Below are 23,159 nucleotides of genomic sequence, written 5' to 3' on the forward strand. Positions count from 1 at the left end.
GTCAATTTCAGTTTCTTCAGCACAAGTAGTTGGTGCATAAACTTGGATTACTGTGATGTTAAAAGGTCTGCCTTGGATTCGTATCGAGATCATTCTATCGTTTTTGAGATTGCATCCCAGTACAGCTTTCGCCACTCTTTTGTTGACTATGAGGGCCACTCCATTTCTTTTACGGGTTTCTTGCCCACAGTAGTAGATATGATGGTCATCCGAACTGAATTCACCCATTCCCGTCCATTTTAGTTCACTGATGCCCAGGATGTCAATATTTATTCTTGCCATCTCATTTTTGACCACCTCCAACTTACCCAGGTTCATGGTTCTTACATTCCAGGTTCCTATGCAATATTTTTCTTTACAGCATTGGACTTTCCTTTCGCTTCCAGGCATATCCGCAACTGAGCGTCCTTTCGGCTTTGGCCTAGCCGCTTCATCAGCTCTGGATCTACTTGTACTTGCCCTCCGCTCTTTCCCAGTAGCATGTTGGACGCCTTCCGACCTGAGGGGCTCATCTTCCAGCGTCATAACTTTGATATGCCTGTTGTCTTTGTCCATGGAGTTTTCTTGGCAGGGATACTGGAGTGGCTTGCCGGTTCCTCCTCCAGGTGGATCACATTTGGTCAAAACTCTCCACTATGACCTGTTCATCTTGGGTGCCCTGCTCGCCATAGTTCATAGCTTCTCTGAGTTCTTCAAGCCCCTTCGCCACGGCAAGGCAGTAATCCAAAACGTCACAACACCTTTGGTTTTGGCGGTTAGGCATTGGCAGGGGTATTATTATGCAAATGAGTTGGGGGGAGGAGCGCCATCACCTCCCCCAAATCTTGAAGGGTAGATCGTTAAAGGACTCCGGGGGGCGTCGCCTTGTCCGAAACCTATGGAAGCTAGGGCCTAAAGCGCGCTCCCAAGCGGTAACCCCTCGGGGAGCGCCTAGGGATGTGCATCTCGGTGGCTCCCCCTGTTGGTGCTTAACCCTTCCCAGTTTTATGCCGGTTAGTCTGATAGGGCCAATGCCTAAAGCCAATACTGCTCTTACCTGTAATCAATAAAGTTGTGGCCATTTTTCACCCATTAACCTAAAATTCTGGTGTCCAGTGTCTTTATTTATTCCATCTGTGGGAGGGGGCAGGAATCGCCACACAATATGCATAGACCATTCTGCTTTCAATTTACTGACTTGAAAATCATGGTGCCAACCCAACCACAGGCAAACAAGCAGCAACTGTAGCCTTATTAGAGTTCACCGATTGGGTCTGCGTTGCTCCGGGACAGGAGGAAGGAAGTCAAAATGACACCAAGGTTGTTTCAAAGAAAGAGTTTATTCTGCTCTCCGGATAGCAGAAGGCACCTGCGTGGTGAGTCCACAGCAAGTACAAAGAAATGACAGGTTTCATGCAGTTTATATATCCTCCAGGCACCCTCTCACTCCTCCCCTAGGAGCCCAACCACGTCGGTGTATGTACACAGGTTGACATCACATATGTTCCTGCTCTGGTAAAGGTAAAGGTAAAGGTAAAGGTAAAGGTACCCCTGCCCGTACGGGCCAGTCTCGCCAGACTCTGGGGTTGTGCGCCCATCTCACTCAAGAGGCCAGGGGCCAGCGCTGTCCGGAGACACTTCCGGGTCACGTGGCCAGCGTGACATCGCTGCTCTGGCGAGCCAGAGCCGCACACGGAAACACCGTTTACCTTCCCGCTGGTAAGCGGTCCCTATTTATCTACTTGCACCCGGAGGTGCTTTCGAACTGCTAGGTTGGCAGGCGCTGGGACCGAGCAGCGGGAGCGCACCCCGCCGCAGGGATTCGAACCGCCGACCTTTCGATCGGCAAGTCCTAGGCGCTGAGGCTTTAACCCACAGCGCCACCTGCGTCCCATCCTGCTCTGGTACTCTCAACCATAAAAGGATCTTCCTGTACTTCTGACCATAAAAGGATATTCCTGTTCCTACTCCTATCTTGGAGCAAGAGGTCACTACTTCCGAGAACATGCTCTGGCGTTAGTCCCAGACTTGGGTCTCTGCGTCATTTGTGGTCAGAACATAAGATATGTCTGTGTCTGTTCTACTGGTAGAGTCAAGGCCAGTCTTGCCGTCAAACTGATAAGGGAGAGAGCTGTGTTCTTGTTTTGCATTTGCTCAACGGCTGAAGTTTATGCATTTTAGCTAAGGAGAAATGGGGATTTTGGTGCAGTTTAAAAGCTGCCTGCACAGTCAGTTTTGGGGTTTGGGAAACCCATTCCTTCACAACAGCAAAGAGAGAGGGTGGCATATTTTCTCTGTCCTCCTTTATCCTCTAAGGAAGGTGTGAGAAACCTTTGGCTCTGTGGATGTCACTGAACTACAGCTTCCATGCATCTTAGCAAGCAAGGCCAATAGCCAGGGATGGTGGGAGTTGTAGTTCAAAAACATCTGGAGGGCCAAAGGTCCAAAGGTGCTCTAGTGATAACTCAAGAAATTAGGACTGTGTTGAAAACACCCACAGACTTTATTCAGCCTTGCCCTGTATATCTGAAGGAGCGTCTCCACCCCCATCGTTCAGCCCGGACACTGAGGTCGAGCTCCGAGGGGCCTTCTGGCGGTTCCCTCACAATGAGAAGTGAGGTTACAGGGAAACAGGCAGAGAGCCTTCTAAGTAGTGGCACCTGCCCTGTGGAATGCCCTCCCAGGAACGGCCCCAGTGGCTGGGGCAACCTAGTCAGAGGGGTGGCATATAAATATTATTGTTGTTATTGATCCCACAAACATAAGTGCAATTTTTTTTAATCTTTTTACAAGTGCTCTGAATTTGTGTTAAACTGTGAGGGATTTACTGCTGCATTTTGAGATATTTCAAACTATAGTTTGTTAATCCAATTTTGAGGAACTTCTTTTTCTTCAAAGGCATCCCTGTAAGTCATGGCTGGGGAAGCAAGTAGCTGGGCTACAGATTCCATCATCCTTGGCCATGCTGGCTGGGGCTGGTGGGAGCTGAAATCCTGCAACATCTGGAGGGCCCCAGGTTGGAGGAAGCCTCCATAAGATTACCTAACTGCCCCGCTGATGCCATGAAAAGCAATCTCCCTTATTGTGGACCATGTTTTACTTGGCCCAAAATACCCTCTGCCTAATGCATGAAGCAAGTTGGTGGGTACACATATATATTCATAAACATAATGGTGCATTTTATTTAAGCAAGTGCGTGCATAATAAGCACTGTACACAGATTTAAAGAAAACAAGTGCTTGCTTAGTCAATCTACAAAGTAAGAGACTTGTCACAAAATGAGGGTGGGGAAAGAGCTACCAGATTTCCAATAATCTAGGCACACTTCCTGCTCAGTAGGATTGTGCATCAGATCCTAAACAGGGTCACCTGACTTTGGTTGAGACAGCTCTCGGTTGCTCAGGACCCACCCAGAGTGATCTGAGGCTGTTGAAAAGCAAGGTGATGAGGGTGGGGGAGGGTGGGGGGAAGAGAAGAGGCTGGTAGCCTCTGCTGGGTCTACTTCATCAGTGATTCCTTGCAGGGAACACACCACAGAAGCGACACCCACAACATTAAATGCAGTGTCTCCTTCTCCCATCCGTTCCTGACCACATATTTAATTAGGGGTTTAAAACCCCATTTAGGCATTAGGGATGCCCCCCAAAAAAAAATCAAATCAGGGCCCAGATCCAAGTTGGGTCAGGTCAGCCCAGTATTTTCCTGCTTTGGATAGGGGTTGATCTGGTGCTGGATCTGACTCATTCTTTAGACTTGGCTCTTTGGCACACTTGCTGAAGAGGCTGGCAGTGGTAAACCTTGGCATCTCAAATCTCAGTGGTGCCCTTGCAACGACACACACACACCTGCCTCTTGCCTTCCATTGAACTTCATAGTTGTGGGCCTTCTGCTGCATCCCAGAAGCTCCATGCCCAGTGTGACCAACCCGGTCACACACCTCTAGCTCTGCCCTTGAGGTTAGCTACTGCTGATGCAGTATAACTTGCTTCGGAGAGAAGGATGCTCATAAATCAATGCATGGATTCTCTTTCGATTTAGATGCTGCAGTTCGTCCAGACTTTAAGCAACTCAGAACTTGGTGACTGCCCGTTTATCTCAGATGGGAGCTGACAGTACAAGAAGTGCCATGTTTTAATTTTGGGGAGGAACAGAAGCCAGATATATATATCTGCAGCACCAGATGGTGGCAACTCAATACAATCTAATGTTTTGCCAAGTCTTCCAGAGTAAGAGAGAAATATACAAAGCCCAGAGGAATGAAAGTATCAGCAAGTATGACAACACCTCAGTGTCCCAGAGAACACACTATTGACTTTTTCCACCCTCAAGGGAGACCTGCAGAAATAGCATTTTCTGCTCATGCTGGTTTTTAAAGTGGAAAAAGAAAATGATTACTCACTCTCTCCCTCCCTTCTAGTAAAGCAGAGATGGAAACAGGCAGTTGTGATTTCTGTTGCAAAAACAACGCTTGGTTCTGAAAGCGAGAAAACCCAGATTCTTGTGCAGTGTTGCATCAGTGTGCAAGTTCTGCCTTTCAGTAAGGGCCTGCAGATGCATTGCTTTGCATTTAACAAGAAAACTGCTGTGTTTCCCCCTCCTTTTACTTCTTCCAGTCACATAATCTTTTTCTATTAAATTTTCCTCCTTTAGAGAAGAGTAGGAGCTGAGGGATCTATAGCAGGGTGAACTGAGAATGTTCTTCAGGAAAACAAGTAGGTAGTCATGTTGGTCTGCTGTAGTCAAAACAAAATAAAAAAATTCCTTCCAGTAGCACCTCAGAGACCAACTAAGTTTGTTATTGGTATGAACTTTCGCACATGAAAGCTCATACCAATAACAAACTTAGTTGGTCTCTAAGGTGCTACTGGAAGGATTTTATTTTGTTTCTTCAGGAAAACAAATAATTTTCACACCCATTAACACATATCAGATATTGGAGAATCTAGACTGACACAATGATCTCTAAGGTCTGGCTTTCTTATCACACCCCATAGAGTTTTTACGCTTGCAGCCATGCACCTCCACCACAGCTGGTGCTTCTCTTCTCTTTTGATGGCCAGCAAACACTCTGGAAGTTGATAGCAAGCTTCAGCTGGTGTGAAAAGTAGGACGTGGGGGTTTTCCAGATGGAAAGAGTCCCCATGTGCCAAGCATGCTGCATTAGGGTTGTTGAAAAGGCAAGCAAAAGGGAAATTAAAAAACATGGTGTACGTGGTAGCATGTTCTTGTATATAGACCAGGTGTTGTGGGGGAGGGAACCTTTGGCTCTCCAGGTGTTGCTGAACTACAACTCCCATCAGCCCAGCAAGCCTGGACAAAGGCCACTGATGATAGGAGCTGTAGTCCGGCAACATCTGGAAAGCTGAAGATTCCCCACACCCAGTATATATATTTTCAAAGGAGCACCAGAAGGTCTGCAAACGGAGGTTGGAGGTGGGGTCACTGATGTCCTCCTCTTCATCATAGTGGCTGGTTGTTGTTGTTTGAAAAATGTCCACACAGGAGATTTCTCTGTGCCAGAAACAATAAACAAATGTGTCCATTTTCTAAAAGTAGAGATCTCTTCTTCTGTCATTTTCAAGGATACCTGGAAAATAGGGAGGAGATTAGTGGGGAAATAGTTAATCTTAAAGGGGAGGATATTAGGGGCAGAAGACAAGGGAGGGCTGATAGAACCTCTGCATTTCATTTACTTATGACTACAGTGGTACCTCGGGTTAAGAACTTAATTTGTTCTGGAGGTCTGTTCTTAACCTGAAACTGTTCTTAACCTGAAGCACCACTTTAGCTAATGGGGCCACCTGCTGCCACCGCGCCGCTGGAGCACGATTTCTGTTCTTATCCTGAAGCAAAGTTCTTAACCCGAGGTAATATTTCTGGGTTAGTAGAGCCTGTAACCAGAAGCGTCTGTAACCCGAGCTACCACTGTAAAGATAATTATTTGTGTCCTCTGGTTGCTCCAGTTTTTTCTCTCTCTGTAGCAACTTATAGTACAGTGTGAGAACTAAGTTCACAGTTGGGCTTTGTTGTGTATGTCACATTTGCTGTTAATGTGCTTCTTGTCTGATAAAGTTTTGATGATTAAAAAAATTAATTAAGTAATAATAATTAGGCCCATGCTGTTCAATAAGCTAATCAGTTCAATTACGTGTAGGAAAGCTTTTGGCCCTCCAGATGCTGCTGAAGTACAATTCACACTAGCCAATGTTGCCGTTTCACCAGATTCACCACACCTGCCCCAGAGCAAAAGAGAAAACATTTAATGCTATTCTAAGATGGTTTTTGCCTGTTGCTATAAGCTCTTGGATTAAAAATAATAAATCCTTACACTTATTAACTGTGTGGAAGGCACATTGTTAGACCATCAAAATATTTTAAATCTATTCATTTAACCCAGGCATGGAGAAACTTGGGCCTGCCAGATGAACTATAACTCCCATCACCCCTGACCATGCTGGGGCTCATGGGAGTTGTAGTTCAAGAACATCTGGAGGGCCAAACCCTAATTCTATACCCCCCTCTCTCTCACTCTCTCACACACCCCTATTTAATTCTCACAACAACTTTGTGAGGTAGGGTAGGCTGAGAGAAAGCATGACTGACCCAAAGCCAGCCAATAAGCTTAGGGACCAGAGGATGGTGTGCCAGTTAACCATTGCATGGGCTCTCCATCACTGCCTGGGAGATGAGGGTGAGCTAGAGAAGAGGCCACGGTGGAGGCATTTTTTCAAGGCAACTGCGGTTTCAGTTACTATAAACAGACCCTAATAAATGTCCTGCGCAACAGGTGGGTTGTTCTGAAAAATAGCTCCATAATCAACACGTCTCAAAAGACACCAGTTTTAAAATCCTGATTTTAAAGTATCATTTAACAAACAAATTGAAACAAAAAATGTTGTCCTTTAGAGACTGGGGGATGAAGTGGAAAGTAAGTGACTTTAAAAACATTATTGATTGTTGTTAACATTGTGTCCCCCTAGATGAACTTTGAATTTGCTGCAACTGCAGCTGGATTAAGGGAATTTTCCATTTCAAAACAAGCTTAGTCTCTGAGAGTGTGACTGACCTTGACAGACTCTGACTCTGACTTTGAATGTGTGACTGACCTTGGGTTTGTTTTTGTTTTTTGGAGGTTATGGCTGATGGGAAAGGCAAATTAGAGTCTCAACAAGCTACCAGATCTGGGAAAGTATTGCGTACAGATATTGGGCTGCAAAGGAGCGTTTGAAGAAGGTGATACCACCAACAGAACAGGAACAGGCACTGGGTGCAGTTGGAGGAGAAGCATAGTACCTACATCATGGCTCTGCAACTATTGCAATGGTCTAAACTCCCCTAAGAAGAGGAGATCTGTGTTTCATTTATTAAAAAAGGAGCAATTGGACCTGATTTGTCTACAAGAAACTCATATAACAAGATTACACAGGAAATTATTGGTTAACAAAAGACTTGGTCAGGAGTTTATTTCATCGGACAAAGTGAAAAAAGAGGAGTTGTTATTTATGCAAAAGAAAGATTGCAACCGAAATTTATATTCAAAGATGACCAAGGAAGAATTGTGGCAGTTGAAGTTCAAATACAGGGAGAGAAATTCCTGATAGTAGGTGTTTATGCTCCAAATGAGGGGAAATCTGAATTTTTTAAAAAGTTGCATGAGACCCTGATGGACTATATGGATTACAATGTAGTTTTGCTGGGAGACATGAATGGAGTGGTATCTACACATATGGATAAGGCACAAAAACAGGTAGTCACCAAGGATGGTAGACTACCGAAAACTTTTTTTGAGATGACAGACAACTTGGATTTAGTGGACATTTGGAGAATAAAGAACCCCTTGGCTAAAGAGGGAACCTTCTTTTCTGAAGCCAAAATGACATGGACTAGAATCGACCAAATATGGGTAACTAGAGGAATGGCACCAAAGACTAGGAAAGTGGAAATCTGTCCTAAAACCTGTTCCGACCATAATGCTGTCAAGATGGAGATGAAAGTAATATCAACTGGCTCCTTCAGATGGAGGATGAATGACACCTTGTTTAGAGATGAAGAAGTTTTAAAGAAGGCCCAAAAAACATTGAGAGACTATTTTGAGATAAATATGAATACTGATGTGGAAAAAAGAGTAATCTGGGATGCTAGTAAGGCGGTTATGAGAAGGTTCATGATACAACAGAATGCATTAAAAAAGAGAATCCAGAATGAGAAGAGGGGGGAAATTTTGGAGAAAATAAAGGAAGGTGAAAAAAAATTGAGAGCAAAACCCAAGTCGCAGGAGATTCTGAGAGAAATAAAGTTATACCAAGTGGAACTCATGAAAATGATGAATCAAGAGACTGAATGGAAAATCAAACAAATGAGACAAAAGACATCTGAGTCAGCTAACAAGTGTGGGAAACTCTTGGCTTGGCAAATGAAAAAAAGACAAAAACAAAATACAATCACAAACTTAGAAGTGGAAGGAAGGAATATACAGAACCCAGCTGAGATCAGAAATTGTTTCCAGAGGTATTTTAAACAACTATATACACAAGGGCCACAGAGAGAAATTGATTTAGACCAATTTTTGAAGAAAAAACGGACTACAAAAAATCTCTCAAGAAAACAAATTAATGTTGAGTGATAAAATAACTGAACAGGAGATAGAAGGTGCCATCCAGAATATGCAATTGGGTAAATCTCCAGGACCGGATGGATTGACTTCTAGATACTACAGATCTTTGAAGGAATGGCTAGTGCAACCTTTGAAAGAAGTTTGTAATGAGATAATGCAGGGGAAATTGGCACCAGAGTCGTGGAAGGAAGCATATATCACACTTGTACCGAAAACAGAGACTGAAAAGACTCAGCTCAAGAACTACCGTCCCATATCTTTGCTTAATGTGGATTACAAAATTTTTGCAGACGTTTTAGCTAAAAGACTAAAAAGAGTTTTAATGGAAGAGATACATAAAGACCAAGCGGGTTTTCTCCCAGGAAGACACCTTTCTGATAATGTGAGAAATATAATTAACATTATAGAGAAATTGCAAGAGAATATAAACACTAAGGCAGTTTTAATATTTGTGGATGCGGAGAAAGCCTTTGACAACATTTCTTGGACTTTTATGAAAAAGAATTTACAGGGTATGGGGGTAGGCCAAGGTTTTGAAAATGGTATAAGTGCAATATATTCAGAACAAAAGGCAAAATTAATTAATTGTGAATAATGTGGTGACGGAAGAATTTAAAATAGAAAAAGGGACACGACAAGGTTGTCCAATTTCCCCATTGCTTTTTATATCGGTTCTGGAGATCTTGCTGAATATGATCAGAAGGGACCAGTTGGTTAAAGGTATACAGGTCGGAGCTGGACAGTACAAATTGAGAGCATTTGCAGATGACTTAGTTTTGACGTTACAGGAGCCAGAATCTAGTACCAAAAGGGTTTTAGAACTGATTCAAGAATTTGGTCAGGTCGCTGGGTTTAAATTGAACAAATCTAAAACCAAGGCTTTAGAGAAAAACTTAACACAAACTGAGAGAGAGAGGTTTCAGAATATGACAGGTTTAACAGTGGTTAAGAAAGTTAAATACTTGGGGATCAATATGACAGCAAAAAATGGGAACTTATTTAAAGATAATTATGAAAAATGCTGGGGTGAAGTGAAAAAAGATCTAGAAATATGGTCAAATTTGAAACTTTCTTTGTTGGGTCGTATTGCTGCTATAAAGATGAATGTATTGCCTAGAATGTTGTTTTTATTCCAGACATTGCAAATTGTGGACAAGATGGATTGTTTCAAGAAGTGGCAGAGAGATATTTCAAGATTCGTCTGGCAGGGCAAGAAGCCTAGAATAAAATTTAAAATATTAACAGATGCAAAGGAAAGAGGTGGGTTTGCCTTGCCAGACTTTAAACTTTATTATGAATCAGCAGCTTTCTGCTGGCTAAAGGACTGGCTACTTATTGAAAACACAGACATTTTGGATTTGGAAGGCTTTAACAATGTATTTGGATGGCATGCATATTTGTGGTATGATAAGATCAAAGCGCACAAAGCATTTAAAAACCATATTGTTAGGAAAGCATTGTTTAAAGTTTGGATAAGATATAAGGACTTACTGGAAAATAAAACCCCAAGGTGGCTGTCACCGATGGAAGCGAAAGCTCAGGAAAAAGCTCAATATGGAGGCTAAATGGCCGAAATATTGGGAAATCCTAGAACAAGATGGAGATAGACTTAAATTGCAAAGTTTTGAGAAATTAAAGAATAAAGTGCGAGATTGGCTCCATTACTATCAGATAATGGAGGGATATAATTTGGACAAGAAAATTGGCTTCCAGGTGGAAAAATCAAAATTAGAAACAGAATTGTTAGAACCCAAAACAAAGAATTTGTCAAGAATGTATAACTTGCTGTTGAAATGGAACACTCAGGATGAAATGGTTAAATCTGCTATGATAAAATGGGCACAAGATGTTGGACATAATATCATGTTCGCAGACTGGGAACAGTTGTGGAACACCGGTATGAAATTCATGGCATGTAATGCCCTAAGAGAGAATATTATGGAAATGATTTACAGGTGGTACATGACCCCAGTCAAGCTTGCAAAAATCTATCATTTGCCCGATAATAAATGTTGAAAATGTAAGGAAAATGAAGGCACATTCGTTCACCTTTGGTGGACGTGCCCAAGGATTAAGGCTTTCTGGGATATGATATATAATGAACTGAAGAAGGTATTTAAATATACCCTTTTGAAGAAACCAGAGACCTTTCTCCTGGGCATAGTCGACCAATTGGTGTTAAAGAAGGATAGAACGTTCTTTATGTATGCCACAACAGCAGCAAGAATACTTATCGCAAAATATTGGAAGACACAAGATCTACCCACTTTGGAAGAATGGCAGATGAAAGTGATGGACTATATGGAATTGGCGGAAATGACTGGCAGGATTCAAGACCAGGGAGAAGAGTCAGTGGAGGAAGATTGGAAGAAATTTAAAGACTATTTACAGAGATATTGTAAAATTAAGGAATTTTATTAGAATAATGTTGGATTGGAACTAACTGGTTTCTAGCTGTGATGGGTTAAAAGAATACGAAAAAATGGGTTTATATAAGTAAAAATCTAAGATTGTAATAATTTAAGAATAAGATTTGGGTAACCAAAAGAGGAAAATAAATTGTTGAATTAATAATTTGATTTGGAATACAAAAAAGGGTGGTATGAGGAGGTCCAAGAAACAAGTAAATGAAAATTAAGGAGATGGAAAGAAGGATTGTTTTTAACAATTTTTGTTGGATATTTTTTCTTTTTTCTGCTTTTTTATTTTTTGTAATGTAAAATCTTTAATAAAAAAATATTATAAAAAACAAAAACAAAAGACACCAGTTTTGAGCACTTGGCGGGCAAAGAACATCATCACCCTACCTAGCAGATCCAAGGCAACACCAATGACAAAACAGGTGCATGGAGCAACTTAGGACACCATCCATCATGGTTGTAAGAAGAGCCCCATGACAGCTCAAGCGAGTTGTGACTAGCGCTGTCACTCTGAAAATGCAACCAAAACACATTTTCGAGTTTTACACTATATAGTCTAATAAACCCTAAGCACCATAGAATAAACCATAGAATCATAGAATTGTGGAGTTGGAAGGGACCCCGAGGGTCATCTAGTCCAACCTCCTGCCATGCAGGAATCTCAGTTAAAGCCTCCATGACAGATGGCCAGCCAACCTCTGCTTAAAAACCTCCAAGGAAGGAGAATCCAAGACCACAGAAAGAGTCCATTCCACTGTCAATAGCTCTTGCCATCAGAAAGTTCTTCCTAGTGTTTAGTCAGAATCTCCTTTCTTGTAACTTGAAGCCATTGGTTTGAGTCCTACCCTCGAGAGCAGGAGAAAACAAACTTGCTCCCTCCTCCATGTAACAGCCCTCCAGATATTTGAAGATGGCTGTCGTATCTCTTCTCAGTCTCCTCTTTTCCAGGCTAAACATACCCAGCTCATTCAACCGTTCCTCCTCAGGTTTGGCTTCTAGACCCTTGATCGTCTTGGTCACCTCTTCTGCACATGTTCCAGCTTTTCAATGTCCTTCTTAAATTGTGGTGCCCAAAATTAGACCAAGTATTCCAGATGTGGTTTGACCAAGGCAGAATAAAATGGTACTTTTACTTCCCTTGATCTGGGCATTATACTTGTGTTGATGCAGTCTAGAATAGCATTAGCTGTTTTTGCTGCTGCATCACACTGTTGACTCAGATTAAGCTTGTGGTCCACTAAGACCATAGGCAGGCAAATTAAGGCCCGGGAGCCAAATCTGGCCCAATCACCTACGAAATCTGCCCCACGGATGGTCCAAGAATCAGCGAGTTTTTACACGAGTAGAATGTGTGCTTTTATTTAAAATGCATCTCTGGCTTATTTGTGGGGCATAGGAATTCATTCATTCCCCCCCCCCCAAAAAAATAGCCTGGCCCCCCACAAGGTCTGAGGGACAGTGGACCGGCCCCCTGCTGAAAAGGTTTGCTGACCCCTGACCAAGACCCCTAGATCATTTTCACGTGTACAGGTGAAACTCGAAAAATTAGAATATCATGGAAAAGTTCATTTATTTCAGTAATTCAACTTAAAAGGTGAAACTAATATATGAGATAGACTCATGACATGCAAAGCAAGATATGTCAAGCCTTTGTTATAATTGTGATGATCATGGCGTACAGCTGATGAAAACTGCAAATTAACAATCTCAGAAAATTAGAATATTGTGTAAAGGTGCAGTAGCTATTCAATCCATAGCACCTGCAATGGGTTCCTGAGCCTTTAAATGGTCTCTCAGTCTGGTTCAGTAGGAAGCACAATCATGAGGAAGGCTGCTGACCTGACAGTTGTGCAGAAAGCCATCATTGAGACTCTCAATTAGGAGAGGTAATTGCAGAAGAAGTTGGATGTTCCCAAAGTGCTGTATTGAAGCACATTAATGGAAAGTTATGCGAAAGGGGAAAGTGTGGAAGAAAAAGGTGCACAAGCAGCAGGGATGACCGCAACCTGGAGAGGATTGTCAAGAAAAGACCATTCAAACGTGTTGGGGACTTTCACAAGGAGTGGACTGAGGCTGGAGTTAGTGCATCAAGAGCCACCACACACAGACGGATCCTGGAGATGGGCTTCAAATGTCGTATTCCTCTTGTCAAGCCGCTCCTGAACAAGAAACAACGTCAGAAGCGTCTTACCTGGGCTAAAAAAAAAAGAACTGGTCTGTTGCTCAGTGGTCCCAAGTCCTCTTTTCTGATGAGAACAACTTTTGCATCTCATTTGGAAACCAAGGACCCAGAGTCTGGAGGAAGAATGGGGAGGCACACAATGCCAGATGCTTGAAGTGCAGTGTGAAGTTTCCACAGTCTGTGTTGATTTGGGGAGCCATGTCATCAGCTGGTGTTGGTCCACTGTGCTTCATTAAGTCCAGGGTCAACGCAGCTGTCTACCAGGAGATTTTGGAGCACTTCATGCTTCCTTCCACAAACGAGCTTTATGGGGACACTGACTTCATTTTCCAGCAGGTCTTGGCACCTGCCCACACGGCCAAAATACCAAAACCTGGTTCAGTGCCCATGGGATTACTGTGCTTGATTGGCCAGCAAACTTGCCTGACCCGAACCGCATAGAGAATCTATGGGGCATTGCCAAGAGAAAGATGAGAGACATGAGACCGAGCAATGCAGAAGAGCTGAAGGCTGCTATTGAAGCATCCTGGTCTTCCATAACACCTCAGCAGTGCCACAGGCTGATAGCATCCATGCCACGCCGCATTGAGGCAGTAATTGATGCAAAAGGGGCCCAAACCAAGTACTGAGTACATATGCATGTTTCTCAGAGGTCCAATATTGCTCTATTTTCAATCCTTGTTTTGCTGATTTCATTTAATATTCTAATTTTCTGATATTGTTAATTTGGAGTTTTCAACAGCTGTATGCCATGATCATCACAATTATAACAAAGGCTTGACATATCTTGCTTTGCATGTCATGAGCCTATCTCATATATTAGTTTCACCTTTTAAGTTGAATTACTGAAATAAATGAACTTTTCCACGATATTCTAATTTTTCGAGTTTCACCTGTAGTAAGCCGGGTGTCCCCCATCCTATATTTGTGAATCTGGTTCTTCTTGCCTAAGTGTAGAATCTGACATTTGTCCCTACAGAAATTCATTTTATTAGTTTGGGCCCAGTGCTCCAATCTGTTAGGGACATATTGAATCCTGATTTTGTATTCAAAGGCATTAGTTATTATTAGTATTATTTAGTAAATTCGTATAACTCTCTTTATCCATAGGTCTTAGGGCAGTTTACAACATAAAATTACTATATAAAAACACAAAATACATAATAAAAATAAGAACAAAAACAAACCAATAATGCCTCCTCCCCCGTCACATTTAAAAGGGCATTGTATGTCAGTCTGCCAAAGCTGCCTAAAGATGTATAATGAAGGCACCAACTGAATTTCCCTGGGGAAAGCATGCCACAAATGGGGAGCTACTGTGGAAAAGCCGTGTTGCCACCCTCTGGACTGCTCATGGAGGGCTACCTCTCCCTGTTTGGTGTAATCTGCAAATTTGATTACCACCCCTTCAATACCTTCATCCAAGTCATTTATAAAGATGGGACCAATACAGAACCCTGCAGCCCCCCACTTGTCTCTTTCTTCCAGGGTGATGAGGAACCATTAGTAAGCAACCAGCTACAAAGCCACCTAGCTGTTACCTCACCCAGCCCACATTTTACCACCTTCTCCATAAGAATATACTGGAGGACTTTGGCAAAAACCTTCCTGAGATCAAGATATACTACATCCACAGCATTCCCCTGATCCACCAAGCTTGTAATTCTAATTTAAAAAATGAGATTTCTCTGGCAGGACTTGCTTTTGAAAAACCAATGCTCAGTCTTAGTAATCACAGCATCCTTTTCTAAGGGCTCACCAACTGTTAAATGATCTGCTCTAGGACCTTTCCTGGTATTGATGTTAAGCTGACCAGTTGGTAATTTACCGTACCTGGATCTTCTCTTTCCCCCTGTTTGAAGATGGGGACAACGTTTCCCCACCTCCAGTCTGTAGGGACTTCAGCTGTTCTCCAAGAATTCTCAAAGATTATAGACAAACTCTTGGAGATTACATTCGCAAGCTCCTTGAGTACCCTTGGGTGCAGCTCATCAGGCCCTGGTTATTTGAATTCATTTATTGTAACCAGGTGTTCCCTTACTACCTCTTGCCCTGTCTTGGGCTGCACTTCCCTTCTTGCATCATTTATTCTGTTAACACCAGGTTGGGCACTACTTTCATTCTGGGTGAAGACAGAGGCAACTCCCTGTAACTGTTGGCTACTCGTGTATACTCTTTCTTCACGATTCCCCCTTTCTTCCATTACTTAGACGTACCCTTCTTAAATCTCAGCTCACCTGTAAGCTTCTTATGTAGCCACACTGCTTTCTTTAGATGCCTCCCACTTTTCTTTTTTTTAGGAATTGTCTGCTTTTGTCCCTTCAATATTTCATCTTTAAGAAACTCCCATCCATTTTGGACTCCCTTTTCTTTGAGTATTTCTGACCATGGAATCTCACCCAGTATTTCCTGAAGCTTTTCAAAATCAACCTTCTTAAAATCCAGAGTGCATACCCAAGTACACTCAGCTTTCCCTTGCCTCTGTGAAACCCAAGAGGACATGGTCATTTCCTCCAAAGTTTCTGAGGACTTCCACTTTGTCCATCAGTTCCTTCCTGTTGGTGAAGACCAGGTCCAAGATAGATGATCTGCTTGTTGCTTCTTCCACCTCCTGGGAAATGAAATGGTCAGCGAAGCAATTGAGGAATTTGTTGGACCTTACATTCTTGGCAGAATTTGAGTTCTACAGATATTGGGGTAGTTGAAGTCTCCCTTGACTACTATATCTCTCCTTTTTGAATGCTTGGTGATCTGCTCTAGGGAGCCTCAAATATGTCTTGCTTGTTTCCCATACTCTGTGCTTTAGTATGAAACCATGAGTCATTCCCTCTGGCTGCTTCCTTATTGTAGTTTCCTAGCCTTTACCAAGATTCTGCAGCACCACCTCAGCTTCCTGTGCATCAGTGAATGTATTATCACTAGTACCAGGTGTTCCCCTGTTGTCTGTAATGTTATCTCACCCTCAAAATTTAATTTAAAGCTCTTTTGATCAGGTTTGTGAGACTCTCAGCAAAGAGATTCTTGCCAACCACTGTGAGGTGCACCCCATCTCTTGCCAGAAGTCCTTCCTCAAGGAAGCAGAGACCATGGTCCAAGAAGCGGAACTCTTCCTGATGACACCACTTGTGTAGCCAATGGTTTACTTCCAGTATTTTCCTCTCTCTTCCTGGGCCATGACCTTCAACAGGAAGCAGTGATGAAAAAACCACCAAGGCCCTTCTGCTTCCCACCCAGAGTCTTGAAGCCCCTTGCTATGGAAGGCTGTCTCTGGTAGTATCATTTGTACCCACATGAATCAAAAGGAAGGGGTTGTGGTCAGTGAGTTTTATAAGGCTTGGCAACTTCTCTGTCACATCATGAACCTTCCAGGACATCCTGTTACCACCACACAGCCTCTGTTCCCCTCAGCAGGGAGTCCCCTACTGCCACCACACCTCTCTTCCTCTTCTGGGGAGTTGTTTTGGAGGAATTGGTACACTGCATCTTCCACAGCCACCTCTGTGTTTTCTGAAGTCTACAACTGCTGTCCTTGCTCCTCTGGCCCAGAATCAGTGTTTGAGATGAGGGCATGGAATCAATTTTGCAACTCCAGTGACGCAGCATGGCTACTGGCACTCCTGGTTCTGTGTGTCACATTCCTCCAGGTGTTTGTCTCCTGCAATGGGCAATCTTCCTCCTCCCTAGGAGCACCCTGCCTGTGTTGCTGTTCCAAGACGGTCCACTTTGCTCTATCAAGAATTTCCTCATCTATACCAACAGCTCAAAGTGTGAATAAGCGGGCCTCAATTTGATGCACCCTCTCTGCCAGCCAGGCAACCAGCTTTCACCTGGGGCAGGCATAGTTTTGCACATTCTCAGGCAGGAAGTGAAACATGGCACAGGTATTGCAGGTCACTGCAGCAGCTCCCTCGCCATCTATGTCTCTTGGTCCTATGTACACTGTGAGGTGACACTCCAGTCCTCCCTCTCAAACTCCCCCACTAGATGCCCTCACAAATGCTCCTGTTTACATGTTTTATCATAATACCCAACCATATTATCATACAATCATATCATTCAATGGTGATATCATACGATCATATTGCACAATCACAATATTGCACAATCATTCAACCAGTATTTGTTTCTAATTCATTCAACAGCAGCAATGGGCTGTTGTAACATATCCTTCCAGCGTTTTTCATTTAAGTGCTTCTTCTCTCCTGGTCCCTTTCTATTTATAAAAGCCATAACAATCAAAGTAAGCCGATATTTACTTACCTCCCCCAGAAGTCAAACTCTGGCTCATATTTTGTAACCTAGCAGAGCTGGTAGGACAAGCAGATCCAGAATTGAGAGGCTCCTGGACAGACGGAGGACACCTTTCCTGTTGCAAGAGACCCAGCAGGGACCCGTATTTCCCATCTGACACAGACCCCTGCGTCATATGCACGTCGGGCATCGAGGGAGGGTACACTGAAGCTGCAGTCAAATTTGGGTTGCCCCCTGAAGGCAACTGCCATAGCTCTGTAGCTGGTGGTGTGATGCCCTGGAGAAGAGGAGGAGGAGGATAGGGGCTTGTCGCTGCAGCAGCTGCATTATCATCGGAGCTGGATAGGTTTAAAGGAGGCGGTGCATGGTACGGCTTAGCCCATTGCGGCGAGAAGTTCCACTGCTGGGGAGATGTGTGGCTTTCTGTTTATTAAAAGGGAGGGAGGATGTAATCAATGCATTTTTATTGCATTTTGAAATTGTTTTATAATAAATACAACCACCAAAAACGCAGAGAGACCACACGTAACCCCAAACATAAGGATACTCATGACTAAAGGATGTGCTAGGAAAGCATCACTCAGTGGGCACAACCATGAAATCTTTTTCCTTCTTACCCTCTGCAAAGGCTTCCAGGAAGCCCAGCTATTGAAAGACAGAATCATGCCCTCCAGCAATGTATACCAAGAACCACAGGAGTCTGGTCACCAAAAACCCACTTCTGTTTTAGCGCCTGCATTGCTTAAGTCCTCAAAGTATCTTTGCAAGAGTGGAAGGTAAGGAGAGAAAGCTAAAACAAATCTCTCCATCACCCTGGGCCACCCAACCAAGTCCAGTTGTTACCAATCATTCCTGAGTTTGTATCTGTCATGGATTTGAATTGGTCTTTTGTATGTGCTGTGGCTGTTTTAGGCTGTTTCATGTATTTGTATCTGGGTTATAATATTGCCAATCACTTCATGGTGCTTCATGCAAAATGATTCATAATTGAAATGGAGGAGAAAGAGGAAAATGTAGGGTAGCACTTCTTTGATGCCACGGTGTAAAACCTCCCTGCAAAGCAGTCAGAATGACTGCTTAGTAAGCAGGTTGTCTGGAAACTATCATGGAGGCTGTGTGCACACTGCACATTCAAAGCACATTCTCTCCATCAAAGAATTCTGGGCATTGTAGTATGTTAAAGTTTGATGGAAATTGTGTCTCTGCAATGGCTAAACTACAGTGCACAGAATTCTTTGAGGGAGAGAACCACAGTGCAGCTGTGGCTGTACAAGTTTCTTGTCCACAGTGAGTCAACATTATTACATAAGTAACCAGCAGCCAGAAAATGTGGAGGAGAAGCTCACCATGTTTTACAATTGCATCCTCACCACTGTTCTTTCTGCTCAAATCCTGTGGAGTTTTGGATACGCTCAATGCTCTAGAGAAGTGCTCATCCACCACACTGTTAATGTCTCCTTGGAAGTAGGTAAACACCACACACTGGGCTCCCCACTCTGTTTTCACAGGCTGCTTGCATTTGCTCAGCTTTGTGGAGTCCTTCCTCTCTTCCATTTCTAGGGACTTTTGTTTGTGCCTAAAAACGAAGAGAAACAAAGTGATGGAAGAATGGGTTCTGGCTCAAAAAATATGCTTCATTAAACTATTTTTAAGTTGCAAATTAAAAACAAAACAAACAAAACAGATGCAAGGGGTGTGTAATCAACAGGTTGAAAACGACTCAATAATTATACATACTGGTAATCTCAATAATTTATTTCTGCTTTATATTTTCTTTACAAGAGTTTTGAGATGAAGAGTAGTTTAGAGTATATCAAGGGCAGGGAACAAGCTGACAGTGATCTTTACCCTTGTATACAGTAGTCTATAAAGGCTTTCCATATTTTCTCAGATGGGTCTTAATCTCGTTTTCCTTACTTTTTGTGTTACCCTAAAACCAAACTTTACTGTATCCTTAGTCACCGTTTATGTTCTGAGCTATCACTGCCTGTGCAGTCAAGAGCAGATTGCTCAACAGAGTGGGGCAGGGGGTTGTTTGCTTGAAATTGGCTATGATGATGAAGAGAAAGAATTGCCTTTCTTGTTAAAGAAGATGGATACAATATAGGGTTGCTGGACCCCAGGGCAGAGCTGATGTCTCCAGGTTCACCTGCCCCCCTCCCCTCCCCCATGGCAGGTGGAGGGCTTGACTCTCCAGGTAGGTAAGAGTGCTTTTAAATTTTATTATTATTAATAAAGGTAAAGGTACCCCTGCCCATACGGGCCAGTCGTGTCCGACTCTAGGGTTGCATGCTCATCTCACTTAAGAGGCCGGGGGCCAGTGCTGTCCGAAGACACTTCCGGGTCATGTGGCCAGCGTGACGAAGCTGCAACTGGTGAGCCAGCACAACACACGAAAACACCGTTTACCTTCCCGCTATGAAGCGGTACCTATTTATCTACTTGCACTTAGGGGTGCTTTCGAACTGCTAGTTGGGCAGGAGCTGGGACCGAAAGACGGGAGCTCACCCTGCCGCGGGGATTCAAACCGTCGAACATACGATTGGCAAGTCCTAGGCACTGAGGTTTTACCCACAGTGCCACCCGCGTCCCATTATTATTATTAATAATATTTACTAATTATTACTGTGCATGCAGTAAGGAGTTCCAGCTTGGCCCTGCGACCGTGAGTGCCCGGGGCCACGGGTACCATGCAGTGTGGCACTGAAATATGTTGGTGCCCAGAGCCTTCATGGGGAATTTTGTGGGTGCTCGGGCACCCAGGGCCCCAGAGAGTTGGCACCTATGCATGTAGGCTTGAAATTATAGTTAGTTTCAGCCCACCAGAACTTCGTTAAACTTTGTATTTGTTTCATTTGAATGACATGCTCTCAGGACGTGACTCGTATGTGCCATTCAGTAGGGAGGGTTGCAAACTGCAAAGGATATGATTTTATTTAAATTTATCTAGTCCACCACCGTTGTAAAGCAGATGCCTCCTGGCAGTCCATGAAAACCACACAAACAACACCAGCTTTCCTCTGCTCAGACTCACCAGCAAGAGGTATTCAAGGGGCATATTGCCCCTTCCAGTGTTCAAGCTGTGATAGGCTGATAGCCCAAATAAGAACATATGAAGAGCCTGTTGGAATGGGCTAATGACCCATCTAGTCAAGCATCCTGCTCTGATGGAGATGCCCATGAGAAGCCTGCATGCAGGACCTGAGTGAAACAGCCTGTTTGCAATTCCTAGCAACTGGTATTCAGAAGCATAAAATCTCCAACAGTGAAGGTGGAGCATAGCCTTCTCCTCCACGACTTAGACTAATCCTCTCTTAAAGCCATCCAAGTTGGTGGCCCTCCCTGCCTCCCGTGGGAGTGACCTCTGTAGTTTAACTCCACACTGCCTGAAGAAGCACTTTTTTTTGTCCTTCCTGAATCACCACATCAGCTTTGTTGGATGTCCACAAGTTCTGGTGTCATGAGAGAGGGAGGAATGGCAGCACCAGTGCACAAGGACGATGCTTCAGCAGGTCTCTGGGGGAAACCACGACGTTTGCAAAAAGGGTGTGTGTGTGGAAAACTCACCTCCTTACCCCCCCCCCCATGGAAAACCAGGGCATAAAGGTTTTTGAACAGAACTGCTGGAACCCTGAACAGATTAACATTGCAACGTTTTGTCATTGCAAGTCCCATTTGGCTCTTGACAGGCCTCACGTCCTCCCATGATGTTACTTGAGCCCTTTAAATGCATTGGGATTGTCCCCATCCTCTCCTCTTACAAAACAAGACATATTTGGAGGCTAAGGGAAGGCATTTCTTCTCCAGCTACCCAGGTTTGCTTACCCCAATGTACTGCTTTCTTATCAGCCACCCTGCAGAGTTCCTGTCCCTCCATACAGCTCATACTGAAGCGCTCCAGGTTTCCATCTCCACGCTGATGCTGGAATTCGGCAGCAATCCCAGGGTGAAGAGAGGCCTGCGTCAGATCACACTGCTTGTTCTCTGTCCTTCCAGCAATGACTGAACTAGGCGTATCCTTCAGGCTTGCTAGCAGGAATGTGCAAAATGCACCCTGACAAGTCAACCAGGTTTGGAGGTTTCAGGAATGAGGAAAATAAAGAGGGTTGTTTGGTGTGGGTTTCTACAAGGCAGCTTTTGGCAACGAGGGCACACAGGCAACCTGAGGAACTGATGCATATATTGATGCATATACTGATGCATATATAGACTCTGGTATCGTCCGGTGTGCCTGGCCAGGGTAAAAAATGCAGCTCTCTCCCACCCCTGACTGTGCAGATACTGAGTCTCAAAGGCAACCCCTTGTTTCACCCTCTCGGCTCCCTCCCACTCTCCCTGCACATTGACTGCCTCCCTGAACTTGTGCATGGTGCAACATTTTAATCCATCCCTACCCACTTCACCTCATTCCCAGCTGTAACCAAATTTCAGGCAATGGGTGGGAAACCGTTTCTAGCTGACGGGATACATTCCCTTCAAGGCAAGTGGCTGGGGGGGGGCTTGCCTTGTGGGGGCTGGGGGCAACGGCATAAGCGAAAATGGGCCTTCCAACAAATGTTTAATTCTACCTTTGTGCAGAGGACTGGTTTCAATATCTTCCAGGCCAGCAAGCATTATTAGATCTCAACATGTTCCAACCAGGCACAAATGCTCAAGGGAGTTTGCAAAGGAGGGCCGGTGTGAAGTATGGCCTGGCAAGAGTCCTGGGGGCCAGATGAAAAGAGCTGGAGGCCAGCATTTGTCTCCCACTCCAAGCCCTGAGGTGCTCCACGTCTCCCAACTGTCTAATTAGAGCCTGTGTCAGGGGAGGGTAGACTTCAGGCTTGTTTGGATCAACTTTATTTTTCACTACAAGAACATCCACCCAAAGCTAAGTTCAGGAGACATGAAGTTAGAATTAAAGGGCAGGTTGCTTCTGGGCACATTCTGAAGCCTGGCCGTTCGTTTTCAGAACCAGAACTGAGCTGAGCTCACACGAAAATGCATTCCTGATTATCGTTTTTCATTTTTACAGCCTAATTAGGTAAGTCACGTTGTTGCTACTTTTGTTAAAAACAAGTGAGAGTCAGAAACCCTTGCCATCTACTGCAAGATCTCTGCTCTGAGAGCTTCCCATAGATCCTGCTCTACTTTCCAGGCACTTCTGGCCTACAGTATGTAACCCTTATGTAAGCCTTAACCTGCCACCACTGCCCAGTGCCTTAACAATGGGCAGGCTGCTTCAACCAGAGCTTTTGCCAAGGGCTTTAATCCATACTCATCAGCTGATGATGCCTTGCCTGTGCAATCCTGTTCCCTGTATTAATGCAGGATTAAACCCTAAAGTTATGCCATCTGATTTGCAAGTTGGGTGTGATTTGAGGGAAATGACCTCATGGGCCAAATTGGACCATTGGTGGGGTAAGACTGGCCTGTAGGACAAAAGTTCCCCTCTCCTGCTGTAAGGCATTATGTATACCTAGCGCATGATATCAGTAAATAATACCACCACCTTCTTGGGCGTGCAGATAGTCCCTTTCACGCTGCTCTAGGTGGAGTGAGCAGACTGGGTATCTGGGCAGGTTGGCTGATCCTGCCCAGAAGCCCCTCTGCTAGGGTTATACACCTGGTTCTGGGGCTGACCACCCTCAGAGAAGGCCACGGTTAGCCACAGGAGATTTTAGGTTGGAAATACTGCATCAGAATTGCAACGATTTTATTCTGCCCATCGACC

The 23,159-nt window shown here is 43.9% G+C and overlaps 1 protein-coding gene across 2 annotated transcripts; it reads right to left on the reverse strand.

Moving 5' to 3' along the window:
* Window positions 1-3,133: 3,133 nt before the first annotated feature.
* On the reverse strand, window positions 3,134-21,483 carry VGLL1 (vestigial like family member 1). 2 transcript variants are annotated; one of them, XM_083723125.1, is made up of 4 exons: window positions 21,272-21,483; window positions 18,817-19,022; window positions 17,456-17,869; window positions 3,134-5,566 (listed from the first exon to the last, which is right to left on the reverse strand). In XM_083723125.1, exons 2-4 carry the CDS (start codon window positions 18,998-19,000, stop codon window positions 5,526-5,528), a joined length of 639 nt encoding a protein of 212 aa, XP_083579251.1. In that variant the 5' UTR covers window positions 19,001-19,022; window positions 21,272-21,483; the 3' UTR covers window positions 3,134-5,525. The 2 variants fall into 2 exon arrangements, with proteins under 2 accessions (XP_083579251.1, XP_083579250.1); XM_083723124.1 differs by having other exon boundaries at window positions 18,793-19,022; window positions 21,272-21,466.
* Between the last annotated feature and the right edge of the window lie 1,676 nt (window positions 21,484-23,159).

The sequence above is a fragment of the Podarcis gaigeae genome (assembly GCF_964106915.1).
Source record: "Podarcis gaigeae genome assembly, chromosome: Z".
In the NCBI taxonomy this organism is placed as follows: domain Eukaryota; kingdom Metazoa; phylum Chordata; class Lepidosauria; order Squamata; family Lacertidae; genus Podarcis; species Podarcis gaigeae.